General features: G+C 40.3%; 1 protein-coding gene across 7 annotated transcripts in view; it reads right to left on the bottom strand.

The window, feature by feature from the left end:
* The window catches only part of LOC118650845 (mitochondrial intermediate peptidase), a 261,908-nt gene that overhangs the window by 139,970 nt on the left and 107,608 nt on the right, over positions 1-14,330 (bottom strand). For all 7 annotated transcript variants that reach the window (XM_036299303.1, XM_036299306.1, XM_036299305.1 and 4 more), the window contains 3 exons: positions 13,016-13,093; positions 9,369-9,573; positions 7,320-7,429 (listed from right to left, as the gene is read on the bottom strand). In XM_036299303.1, coding sequence (XP_036155196.1) covers positions 7,320-7,429; positions 9,369-9,573; positions 13,016-13,093 — 393 coding nt within the window. The remainder of the gene's footprint in view (positions 1-7,319; positions 7,430-9,368; positions 9,574-13,015; positions 13,094-14,330) is intronic.

The raw sequence follows: 14,330 nt of genomic DNA, 5'->3' as shown, positions 1-14,330 counted from the left end.
TTTGCTGTTTCCTTATCATTGTGGGGATGCTAGGATACTGCGGAACAGTGAAGAGAAATCTGTTGCTTCTTGCCTGGTACTTTGGAAGTTTACTTGTCATTTTCTGTGTAGAACTGGCAAGTTTGGGACACAAAGGGCTTACAGCTCTGCAGGGATTTACATAACCTGGTCTTTCCCTTCCTCCCTCATCCTGATTGTGGTCTCCAGGCTTTCAAAACCGGCCTGGGCTGAGACAAGGGGGGCGGAGGTGTTAGCAATTCTGCTGCAGTCACCCTGGTGATTTGGAACTGTTTGCTGGGCAGACTCAGCCTCTGAGAGCCAGGTCAAGGAGGGGAGGGGGCTGAATGCCTGAGCTGCCCGCTGCGGCCCTGAGGGAAGAGGCAGCAGGGAGAGAGTGGGGAGAACAGGGGCTGTTGCCGGTGGTGCAGCTAAGGGCTCGCGGGCATGAGCAGCTGAGGCGAGTGCTTCGCTGCTGGCTACATCCAGTGCATACATGAGGTGCACACATTCGTATCCACGTGCCAGGCCATCAACGCCACCGTCACCGCCCAGCTCCTAAACCACCTGCTTGAGTCCATGCCACTGCTAGAGGGCAGCGGCTTCCGGGATTTGCTGGGGGACGCTCTGGCCGGGCCCCTGGGAGACCTTAGGCGAAGCAGCTGGCTCACGGGAGGGGCTGATATCCCCTTCCAGTGCACTCCCTTGAAAGAGGCCTGATTGCTGCTCTGCCACAAAGAGAACTGGTAGAAAGGCAAGAAAGCAGGGCCCTGTAACTAACAAACAGGGTTCACAAAAGGGCACCTCCCTGGACCTGGAAGCCATCGGGACTTTGAGATTCTCCAAGGGAGGGGGAGTCTGGCTCGGAGACTGGCTGAGGCATCATTGGGTTGGGAGAACCGGAGGCTGCATATTGAACCTGTAGACTGCAGTTTGCTGGGCAGAGGCCCAGGCCCAGTGGTATAGGGGTCAAGCTACCAGTGTACAGCAAAACAACCTTCTCCTGTGACAGGCTGTGTTTATCGCTAGAAAGAAGAACTGGCCGCAGTGCACAGCCCTGACAGTAATCTGCAGAAAACTATATAAAAAACTCAGATGATGCCTCTTCATGGACATGGCTCCAAAGAGACAAGGAAAATCTTAGATGTTTTTCTCCTTATATAATTCCTCTGAAATATTGGCAATGCTCTTTTTGATAGCCATAGAGGAATTTTAAGAAGAAAAATCCTATTTCAATAGAGATTGTTAAAACTAAAATGGTTTCTTTCCCTTCCACCAGACAATTTGTTATAGTTTGTCCCTGCCAGGTCACAAGCCCAGCTCCTTCTGTACCCAGGACAACAGGGAGCCTGAGTGGAAGGTGACACCCGCTGCAGATCACCCTCAAGAAGACAGCGGACCTCACATCCTACTAATGCTGTTGACTTTCGGCCCCTGCATCATCAGCAGGCTAGTTCAGTTTGTCAAGAAGCGGGTAGGAATTGTGTAGATGATGGTTCTACACACCCAGTACAGGCCTCTAGCAGAGAAATGCAAACCGACCCATGATTGGGCCTGTTAAGTCTCAAGACAAGGGGGGAATGAAAGGGTGAGGGCTAAGCCCTCCATCTTACTCCGGATCACACTGACTTGTGCCCGGCCAATCGGCAGGGCCCACAGTCCTCTCCCCTCCCCTCACTCCAAACCCCCTATTAAACCCCTCTTCCCACGGAGCTCTCTTGCTCTCTGCACCGCTTGCCGCTGCATCGGTGAGTGTGGCTGATGGGGGGGCGAGGGGGGGGGGGCAAACTAGTTTGAATAAAGATTCTCTGCTTTTGCATCGGACTTGGCTGGCTCCCTGGTGGTGTATTGGGGATCTTGAAATCTGGGCATAACACTCTTAAAAATCTAAGCTTCTGCCCTAGCCGATTTGGCTTACTGGATACAGCGTCGGCCTGCAGACTAAAGAGTACCGGGTTCAATTCCAGTCAAGGGCACATGCCTGGGTTGTGGGCTCCATCCTCAATGGGGGGCTTGCAGGAAGTAGCCAATCAATGATTCTCTCTCATCATTGATGTTTCTATCTCTCTCTCCCTCTCCCTTCCTCTCTGAAATCAATAAAAATATACTTAAAAAAGAATCTAAGCTCCTCAGACAACTCCTTTCCTGGTGATGATGATGGTTTCTTGGGATGCCTCTTGCTTTTGAAATAGGAATTTTTTAGGGGTGAAACAGGTAGGTTTAGGGAATTTTTTAAATTAAGGGGGTCCATGGAAAAAGCACAGGGCTATAGAACTGCAAAAGGGTACATTTCCATAAGACAAGGTAACTGGGAGTAGCAAAAGATACACATTTACAAAATAAAGGGAAGGCAACCCCTCATTCAAAGAGGGAGGAAGAAGAGCCCAGAGGGAATAGGAGAACAATGAGGAAGGAGGGCTTCAACTGTCCCATGTGAGGTTTTGACCTTTGAGCTGAGGAGTTACTATAGTGACCAAATCAAAGGGGAATAGCGACCAATCAGAGGGGATATCAAGGCACAAAAAAAACGGCTGCCTTTATAAACCCCCAGGGGGAAAAAGAAACTTGGTGGGACTCTTTCCCTCTCCCCACGTGGAAGTCTGTGCCTTTAGATTCTTTCTCCTCCCCATGTGGGAGTCTGTACTTGTTCTTCAACAAATTTCCACCTTTGCTATACCTTCTTCCCTCAGTGGTTTCATTCTACAACTCCGACAGACAAAGAACATGGGGAAGCCATCCTGCCCAGAGGAACACTGCATGTTCCAGTCCAAAATTCCCACATCACTTTCTTTCATGGGCAATTTCTAACTTCCCTGTGCTTCAAAAATCATCTCCACGACAATTATTCCCACACATCTTTAGTGACCGTTTGACTCTGAATTTCAGACTTGTACTACTCATGACTTCATGGACAAAAATGACCATCAATATATGTAAAAAAAGAAGTGTTTCCCAAACTCAAACTTGGCCTTCTTCCAGAGTTCTCTGTTCATGGAACCTCTATCTTGGACTCCTCCCCAACTCCCTTTCCCCCTGTTATTTAACTAGCCCCAAGTCCTTCCAATTAAGGTTCAAATAGGCTGTGAATTCTGCTTCTCATAGCCAACACTGACACTGCCTTAGTTCTGGACCTTGTTATTGTTTGACTAAATGTCTGTATGCCTTCGCTTAAACCCTACTAAGGGCTGAGCAAAGCCACAAGTTCAAAGGTGGAATCCAGTGAAGTTGTCAGCCAAAGGCTAGTAAGAAAATGAGTTGGGGCAGAGTTGTAGGACAGCCAATGGCCAGAAGGAATAAACACAACTTCCAAGTGGAAAAGTGACAGCAAAACCCAGTATAAATAATGCTGAGAAAAATCATTGCAGTCACAAAAGGTGGTGTAATAAATGAACTGGGATTAAAAGGTGAGTGGGGGCAAGAGGTATGCTGAGACTTAGAAACAAATTCTAAAAACAAGAACATTCCAGGGTCTGCCTTTCTCTCCCTCCCTTCCTCCTTCTTCTGCTCCTGCCATACCCAGCATCTTGCCAATGTCTGGGATTATCCATACTGCTGCATGGGCTCTTCCTTCTGGTTGGAATAATCTTGTCCTTTGCTCTGCCCTAGGTCCTCTAAGATTTAAGGCCGTAGTGAGCCCTGGAATTTTGTCTCACTTATTTTTGGATGCTGAGAACAGTGCCTGGTACGTAATAAAAACTCAACAAATATCTTCTGACTAAAGGACCTATATACTGAGTGGCAAGATTATTATGACCACCTGATGTTTGTAGGCAAATTAGCTATACTTTTGCGCTGAAGTTGCTAGAGGGCCAGACCATTATAAATAGGGAAGCAGGTTGTTTACCACAACAGAAGTGATTTTTTTTCCTGAAGATATGGGTAAACAACATGATTTTAACAGCCTTTGAACGTGAGTGGCCAGATTATTATGACCACCCCATCAGTACTTCGTTGGGCCACCTTTTGCCTTCAATACTGCAGCAGTTCTTCTTGGCATTGACTCCACGAGATGTTGAAAGGTGATGCGAGGAATCTGACACCATGCCTGATGAATAGCACTGTCCAGTTCTGTGAGAATTGATGGTTGTGGGACCAGCTGCCTGATGGCTCTTTTAACTTCGTCCCACAAATGCTCAATTGGATTGAGATCTGGTGATTGTGGGGGGCCACTTAAGCAAGGTAAAGTCTCCCTCATGTTCTTGAAACCACTCCTGCACAGTATGAGCACCGTGGCATGGTGCACTGTCTTGCTGGAAGAAGCCAACTCCATTGGGATATGCCATCAACATGATAGGATGAACTTGATCAGCAATGATACTTAGGTATGTTGTGCTATTCAGACGTTGTTCCACATGAATTAAAGGGCCCAAATCATGCCAGGAAAACATGCCCCAAACCATAACACTGCCCCCACCAGCTTGAAGGATTGTACTCATGCATGTGGGGTGCATGCTTTCATACTGTTTCTGCCAAATTCTCACTCTGCCATCTGCATAATGCAACTGGAAACATCATTTATCGGACCACATGACTTTTTTCCAATGCTCAACTGTCCAATCCTTGTGTTTCTGTGCGAATTAGAGACGTTTTATCTTGGTAACTGCAGACAGCAAAGGTGTTTGAACAGGCCTTCGGCTTCCATATCCTATACGATGTAGTGTACGGCTAATTTGCCTATAAACATCAGGTGATCATAATAATCTGGTAACTCAGTGTATATGTCCTTAGTGTTTCCTCAATACTTTTTATGAGATGGATGAGGGCTGCTAAGAGCTGCCTGGCAAACTGTCTTCTTTCCATATCTTTTCAAGACTTAGTTCCTCTAGCACTTCCTATATCAGCGGTTCTCAACCTGTGGGTCGCGACCCCTTTGGCGGTCGAACGACCCTTTCACAGGGTTCGCCTAAGACCATCCTGCATAGCAGATATTTACATTATGATTCATAACAGTAGCAACATTACAGTTATGAAGTAGCAACGAAAATAATTTTATGGTTGGGTCACAACATGAGGAACTGTAAAGGGCCATAAGGTTGAGAATCACTGTCCTATATGAAGGCTCTTACAATACCCACTGTGGGTGTAGCTCTGCTTTAATATGCCTCATGCTCTACTGCTCTAATCATTCCCAAATCCCAAAATGTGGAGCCATGGATGGACTATACTATTATTTGATTGTTTATATGCATTTGTGTTATTGGCTGAGTCTACATAATTTCCAGAGTAATTCTTTGCAGGTCAGTAGATAGGTAGCTAATTAGATCACAAATATTTCAATTCTGTCATCCAATAACTGAAACAGAGTATGATAAAGACTATTTATCCAGAATTATTTATCTGATTATTTATCCAGAAATTCATCCACTATTCTATAGTTGACAATAATGGTTAGATAAAAATCAATTTAAAAAAAAAGTTGAGCCAAAACCGGTTTGGCTCAGTGGATAGAGCGTCGGCCTGCGGACTGAAGGGTCCCGGGTTCGATTCCGGTCAGGGGCATGTACCTGGGTTGCGGGCATATCCCCAGTGGGGGATGTGCAGGAGGCAGCTGATCGATGTTTCTCTCTCATCGATGTTTCTAACTCTCTATCTCTCTCTCTTCCTCTCTGTAAAAAAATCAATAAAATATATTTTAAAAAAAAAAAAGTTGATTAGAACCTTCTCTTTCTGTTTCCATTCATTCCTTCATTAATTTCTTTTAATACTTTTTATGTGCTAGGAATGATTCTAAATGCTGAAGATTCAAAAATGAATATAATTTTACACCTGAATTCAGGGAGGTACAGTCAGAGGAGAAAATTATTAGCTAATTGTTAGGACTATTGGGCAATATAATTCTTAGCGGCCATTTGTAAGCTTCTCACTACAGGAGAACAAGGACCAGGAAGACTTGCTGGACACCAGGAATCAGACCATATAAGGAATTAAAATTGTCCTACGAACACCTGATGCCACATCCCCATTCCATGCCCACCAACCCAACCCCAAGACCCACCAACTACAAGAGCTTGCTGCCAGTGACTGCACATAAGGATGAAACTCCAGCTCTTGGGGGCTGCCATCATGGACCCAATATCCCCTTGGCTGGGTGCTGTGTAGTCCTTCCCTTTGAATATCCCATCCCCTTTCCTTAAATAAATTCAACTTTTCTTTACGTGAGATGGCTATTTAGCCTACCCACGTACCACCATGTTAACCTTTCACTAATATAATATTTTATAATCAAAGTTCTAATGAGAAGGCTAACTCCTATTTTGCAAAACTACTGTTTGGAATTCTCTGCTATTTTTTTAGACGGCCTCTTATTCTAAAAAAATAATAACTTTGCTTTCTAGCCTGCTTTAGCCTGCTTGAATAATGAGGACGATAAACTTAGCTTTCTGACCTTGTAAGCCAGAGACTAGATACGCCCATACTCTCAATGCCATTCCAGGCGTATTTTTTAATTGGATAGAACTGTGTTGTTTTCAAGGCCACCAGCGAGATAACCACTAAGCACACATAGGAATGGCTCTTTAATAAAAAGGGAAGTTCTGCTTGTAGCTTTGCCCAGAATTTGAATGGCATTTTTCTCTGTGCCCGCGTGTAATAATAAAGTGTGACTCCAAACTCTCCGAGCATTGCTTGATTTATTCGGGTTCTCTGTAACACTAAGAGGAGAGAAAGAGTATATTTTCCAAAGTATGTGTGGACAGTAAACTGCACAATTTCGATAGTTATACTTACAGCTAACTTACTGTAAGGTATTTCTCATTTTAATCCTACTTTACAGAATTTTAAAATATTTAAGATTACAATGCACTATTTAAATCTAAAAGTCAATATTAAATAATTTGCAGACTTATATAGACAGATGCTAAGCATACTGGGAAAATATGGCAATATAGTTCCACTTTATGAAACATCATAAAAATTCAGACCAAGAAAACAAATATTCAAAAGTAAGAAGAAAGAGGAAAGTCTTTTTTGAAGTGAGACATGCTTGAAGGACTCTTCTACTAAAGAGCTAGTTTCCACCTCTGGGAAACAAGAATAAAGTGCTTTCCTCAAAAAATGGCTGCAAAAACTAAATGGTTTATTACCTGGCATATAATCAAGGGCAGCTATTTGTCAATACATTATATGCTGTGATTTTGGTTCTGCAGGCTAGCCCCCAACCTTCCAAAAAGAAAAAACTAATTAGAACAACAACAAAATGGTAGAAGGATTCTGGAACTGAGAGGGGTGACAGAGCTCTAAAAAAGCATTGAATTAAACATTATCCAGGAGGTCATAAATGCAATCACAACTCAAAGGACTGTATTACAAATTAGTTCCCCTACCTGCCCTGTTTGATAATGTCTGGCAAACTGGTTAACCACTCGATAGTCATTTGCAAAGTACTCCATCAGAATAGAAGGAACCTCAGCAAAATCAGTGGGGCACCTGGTCCCTAAAATGGGGAAAAAATAAAGTTGGCAAGAATCAAATCAACATATTTATCTTTCTTTTTGTATATTCTTTTAAAATTTTCATTTATACTTCTGATGAACTATGACAAGCTTTGATTACTTCAATGTTTTATTTCTATAAAATTATTGCACATATTTGCAGAAAAGTTTATAATAATCCTGTACATTTTCCTGTATATCAAACGTAAAGTAAAACAAAATATTTGCACAGCTGGATAAAACACCTTATAAAGCAGTGACTCAAACCCTCTACAAATAAGCCTGGGTTCAGCCATGCTGGAATATACGTGAAACGCACATTAAAACATTCTGACATTTAAAATAGCATTTGTATTTAATTCACTGAATTCCACCACCAAATATTTTTATCCTTCATTTCTTTTAAAATAGCATTTTATTCATTGATTGTTTCTTGTAACAAAGTCAATCCTCAAAGAAAAAAAACAACAATATTTTAAACTCAAAATTACTTAAAATAGCAAATCCTATAATAATTTTTGGTGACATTTTATGATTCTTTCGGCCCATCCACAATCTTTTCAAAAACAGTCAAACCTGGTTTCTTGAAGGAAAGTCAGTCTCCCATCTGGAACAATATGGTTCTCCACCAAGTTAGTCAAAGAAAAAATGTCTAGGTTGTCAAACCAAACTTTGGTTTTTAACCTGACAACCCTTTCATGCAGATTACATCAGCAGGACAAAAGGTGTCTCTCACACCACAAACAAAGGAAAGAATGCAAGTCAGTTTATCTCTAAACCCATCTTGTTACCATCTCAGGAAATTATGCTGTGAATATTTTGTTTGTTTGTGGGGTTTTTTGTTTTTGTTTTTATGCTTTTGTTGCTGGAGAAATGGAGGATTTACACAATTCTATAACATAAAGAAGCCATAAAGACTGCTTGATGTGTGAAAGAAGCAATGATACAGGCAATGAAAAAGGTAGAAAAACTATTGTTCATTTGGATAAAGGAAAAGCAGTTAGCCAGTGACAGCATTTCGGTGGCAGTGATATAGGAACAAGCAAAGATGTTGTATGGTGACACACCCCTGGAACAATGCTGAAAGTGATTCTTTTAAGGCTAGTAGGGGATGGTTCGATAAATTTAAAAAAAGAAGTGTTTACTTATAGGTTAAACAGTACATTAGACATGTACTGTATATCAGAAAGGTTAAAACAGAAATCATTTGTGGGTCTGGAACAGATGAATTCAATTTACATTATTTCTAATGGGAAAAAATGATTTAGTTTTTGAACAAATTGCTATTTGAACAGTCTTCCAGAAGGAATTAAGTTTGAGAACCAAGGTTCCACTCTATCTTCTCCTCCCTCAAAATATTGTGTGTATTAAGTTAGTTAATAAAAACTGAATATGAACAATTTACCAGGTGGTCCAGGCATAAGATTTAGAGATGAGACAGCTAAGATGAAAGTCTACAGTATCATCAAATATGGCAACAGATCAGCATAAAAAACTATAATTTTATACAGGGGGAAAATAAAAAGTAATTTATCATACTTTTTCAACATGTTCTGCTATGTTTTCTAACCGATTTTGGATAAAAAGAGGCAACATTCATTCATTTACTCTGTGCTAGGTTCTAAGGAGATATATATTTATTCTTATGCACATAGAGCTACAAATTTAAATTTCATAAAGAATAGCACAAAATATAAAATAGTACAAATTCAAAAGATGGACAACTGGGACTTATTCCTTGGTGCGAAATGTTAGCAAGGAAGCAAAAAAGTATAAGAGGATTGGGTTGTACAATTGAAAGGAGACGAGGCAATATGCTGATAAATGACCACAGGGCAATATTAAATGATGTTTTTCTAAATAAAAAGCTTTTTTTCTTCCTATTTATAATAAAATGTTTTTAAAGAATTGTATTAAATAAAAGTCCCCTTCGTGACTCACCAGTGACATGTTGGTAACGAGTACGTCCCAGCATAGAATGCATTGCATGTCCCATTTCATGAAAAAGATTTTCCATCATTCCAGGAGTTAATAAAGTTGGTAAATTCCTTGAGGAATGGGGAAGATTCAGCATAAGAACTACAACTGGAAGTTGATAGTCTCCATCTTCCTTTAATCTCCCTCCACAGATTGTAAAATGGCAATCCTTTAATAATCAGAAAACATAATTAGAAGAATGTGTTAGGTAGTCTAAAAGGTATAATAATCTTAATGTTAATGAACATAAAATTATACCAAAATGTGTTCTGAGTTCAAATTTTAACTTAACTCTATTATTATTCTATTTATTTAGTTATACACACAAATTTTTCTCAACTCGTTTTGTTAAAATTTAAATTTTTAAAAACACCAATATACTGAGCTTATGTTGATTTATTCATTCACTCCAAAAATATGTATTCAGCTGCTGTACCACAAGTTGGAAATGCTATCATTACAGAGCTAAGATCCATGCATTAAAGCAAATAGGAAGTGACAGACATGAAGCTACTAAGGGAAGGGACAATATTGTTTATTGAGACCCTTCAATGAACTAGGAGATACTGCCCATACCAATTGTTGTTATCACTTGAAACTGATAAGCTTTAAAATTGCAAAAAGCAAGGGATCTGAAGCAAATTTTCTATAACAAGTTGAGATTCACTAACATTTTATCACTATTCTTCACAATAACCCTATGAGGCAAGAATCTCACCTTTCAGATCAGAAAACAGAAACTGAGTCTTGGAAATGTCATGGTTTGCTGCATCTCAGATCTGAACCCAGTTGTACTACTAGGAGCCAGAGTTCTTAATCACTAACCTAGACTCTCTACCAGCCATTCAAGCAAAGAGGAAGAACACAGGAATCAGTGTCTGATGACCTAGATCAGTGGTCGGCAAACTCATTAGTTAACAGAGCCAAATATCAACAGTACAACGACTGAAATTTCTTTTGAGAGCCAAATTTTTTAAACTTAAACTATATAGGTAGGTACATTGTTATTAACTTAATTAGGGTACTTCTAAGCTGGCCTTTGCTAAAAACGTCCTCAATCTGATTGAGGTAAGTTCGCTGAGGTCGACCCCTTCGAACTCTGCCATCCACACTCGTCTTGTATACTTGTTTCATCTATCTCCTTTCGTTCATCCTCTCTACATGTCCAAACCATCTCAACATACCTATCTCAATCCTCGACACTACATCTTCTTTCACTCCACAACGTTCCCTAAAATTAACTTAATAAACTTTACTTAAAGTTTTAAGTCTTAAACTATAGGTACGTTGAATGAAACTTGATATCATACTAAAAAAATACAGGTAATTTTATGCTTCGAGTAGGTACGTTTGTCACCCACGAGCGATTTGCTACATGACTAGCACTAACCACTGCACAATGAGACTGCTGAATGACTGGCTCGCTCAACTTGTGCATGAATTGCGTGTGCCTCCCCCGCGCTGCGTCTCCCGTCGCCCGACTGACCGACACTCCCCACTTCTTCTAACGCCACTTCTTCAAAATAGACTCACCCAGGCCGAAAACCGACTTCTGCGCATGGGCCACGAAGTTTCAATTGCACTGTACGTGCGTGCCCACACGTGGCATTTTGTGGAAGAGCCACACTCAAGGGGCCAAAGAGCCACATGTGGCTCACGAGCCGCGGTTTGCCGACCACTGACCTAGATTATGGTCCCACCTTCCTCACCTACCAGCCAAATCACTTTGGAAACTGGTTTGCCTTTACGAGCTTCACCTCTGCCTTGTCAAATCCCAGAGTAGTTGCCTAGATTTCATAAGCTCACATCTATTAAAATGCTTTGAAATTATGAATCACTATTTAAATATAAGGTACCATTATTTCTATTATAACTTACTAGAGGCCCAATGCACGAAATTCGTGCACGGAGCTCGGCCCTCACAGCTGTGGTGGCTTGCCTCAGCCCTCGTAGCCCTGGCTTCGTTCAGAAGGATATCCGGAAGGACGTCCAGAAGGTCATTTGGCTGTCCGGTCTAATTAGCATATTATGATTTTATTATTATAGATAACCTGAACTCTTTTATTTAAAAATATATTTTATTGATTTTTTTACAGAGAGGAAGAGAGAGGGAGAGGAATAGAGAGCCAGAAACATCGATGAGAGAGAAACATCGATTCAGCTGCCTCCTGCATTCCCCCCACTGTGGATGCACCCGCAACCCCAGCACATGCCCTTGACCAGAATCGAACCCGGGACCCTTCAGTCCGCAAGCCGATGCTCCATCCGCTGAGCCAAACCAGCCAGGGCTGATAACCTGAACTCTTAACATTTCCCATCAAATTGCCTAAAACTGTTGAAGATGATTGCTATACCAGTACACAGTTAAGGAAAAGAATGAACCTCACATATTTCACAAAAAAAGTGAATTGGTGGTGGATAAGGTTTCCAATATAAAGATACATCAGTTCCCTGTTACCTGCAGTTTCACTTTCCGTTTCTGTTATTGGCTGATAACCATGGTCCAAATATAGTAAATAAAAAAATTCCAGAAATAAACCATTCATAAGTTTTAAACTGCATGCTGTTCTGAGTAACATGATGAAATTGTTTACTATCCTGCTGCATCCCTCCCAGAATGTGAGCCATCCCTTGTCTGGCATATCCATGCTGTATCACTACCCACCCATTAGTCACTTAGTAGTCATCTCAGTATCAGATCAGTTATCAGAGTAAGAGAGACTACATTCACTTAAGTTTTATTACAGTATATTATTATAACTGTTCTAGTTTATTATTAGTTAGTCGTTACAATGAATTAAACTTTATCATAGGTATGTATGTACAAAACACAGTATGTATAGAGTTTGGTACTATATTTGGTGTCAGGCATCCACTGGGGTCTTGGAAAGTATCCTTCATAAATGAGGGGGGGACTTCTGTATCTTCTGCAATTTTAAACTAGGTCCATTAACAAGTATGGAAAGTGGTTAAGAGTTGGGGCTATAGTAAGAATGCTTGGGTTCAAATCCTAGCACTTCTAGCTGTGTGACTCAGGGCAACCAACTTAACCTCTCTAGCCTCAGTTTCCTCATAATATTAGTGTCTAGTTTCAAAGGTTGAGGTGAACATTCAAAAACATGATGTGACATAGAAGGATTCATATAATATCAGCTATCATTATTACCATGACACAGATAAAAGTGACAGACTAGTACACAGGCATATCTAATGGTTTTCATAATGTTTATTTTTAAATTCACAGCTAATCTCAAATTAATATATTTAGTAATTATCATTAATGCCCTTTATATATTAGGGAACTACAAAAAAGATATGTTCACACTAATATAAATTAACTGCTGCCGAAACCGGTTTGGCTCAGTGGATAGAGCGTCGGCCTTTGGACTGAAAGGTCCCAGGTTCGATTCCGGTCAAGGGCATGTACCTGGGTTGCGGGCACATCCCCAGGGGGTGTGCAGGAGGCAGCTGATCGATGTTTCTCTCTCATCGATGTTTCTAACTCTCTATCTCTCTCCCTTCCTCTCTGTAAGAAATCAATAAAATATATTAAAAAAAAAAATTAACTGCTGATCATTTTTAGAGAGACTAGATTATAAATAAGGCATTACCTGATGTGGCTTGTCTGCTCGCTGAAAAAAATCACAGTAAATGTACCCCAACAATCCTTCAGATTCATGAACCACAGCCTAGAAAAAACAATTTAATTTAGCGGTAAATGAGTCAATCAGAAACTCTATAAGTTGAAAACCATCCTCAACACAAGAATCTATACAGGTTGTGGCAGAAGTAGGTGTATAGTTATGAGTACACGAAACAGCTTATTCTTGTATTATTATTTATTAATTATTGTATTATTTTCCATACGAACAACCGTAAACTTACTTTTGCACCATCCTGTATATAAATCATGCACAGCTATAAATATAGACATTTTATTACTTTCTACATCCCATATTATTTCAAGATAGATTCTATTTTCTCTTCATCTTTTGGATGATTTTGATTTGGGTAATTCTGTCCAGGAGAAGAAACCCTCCTTGTTTGGGCCATTCAACTGATACCTCTACCAAATACAGCTCCTCAGATTGTTCACAAATCACCAAAAGGAGTTGGAAATAAGTGTTGTCTCAAAAGTTTTAGCAGCAAAATTATTTTTCCTTCAAACTGTAGAATGTAATGATATATGTTCATACAAATTATAACCCTTGGACACAGAAATAACAAAAGGTAGCCTCTGGTTTCAGTTGACGATCAATAAAATCATTATTTATGACTTTACCCAAAACTGAACCTAGAAGGCTCAACCACTAGTCTCCATCCTGCCTTCTTTGTCTTTTTTACACCTTGAGGATTCTGCCAAAGAGAACCTAAGTTTTATGCTTTAAAACTTCCTATAAAGCATATATTATTAATTCAACAAACATCTGTTAACACCTTCTGGATGCTAGGAACTGTTCACAGTATTTGGCATACAGCAGTGGACAAAACACAAATAGTCCTGCCCAGGGGGCTCACATCCTGCAGACACTTCTTTGCCCTTTACACTCTATCCTTCTATTCTTGTTACCAGTTTTCTTTTCACTATACATCTGTATTTTATCAATCTCTATAATTTTTTGAAGTACATTATATACAAACAGAGAATACTTAGATAATTAAGTACAGTGATATGAGGTGCTCCCATTCATTCTATCCTTTCAGTTCCACCACTACATCGATTCCATGTTCACAGAACAAGCCAAGGAACAATGAGATAGCTTTTGTTTCTTGAAATATAGTGACAAGAGTACTGCGTGATAGGCAAATAAACAACACATAAAACACCATGACAACACAAAGTCTTCGTGATAAACATATGGGTCAATAAATCTTGAAACTCTTATCAGGGAAAAATAAAAATACTCACGCCTCAAACAAAGTGGG

The sequence above is a fragment of the Myotis myotis genome, unplaced genomic scaffold, assembly GCF_014108235.1.
Source record: "Myotis myotis isolate mMyoMyo1 unplaced genomic scaffold, mMyoMyo1.p scaffold_m19_p_3, whole genome shotgun sequence".
Classification (NCBI taxonomy): Eukaryota; Metazoa; Chordata; class Mammalia; order Chiroptera; family Vespertilionidae; genus Myotis; species Myotis myotis.
This window is presented reverse-complemented; position numbering and strand designations above follow the sequence as displayed.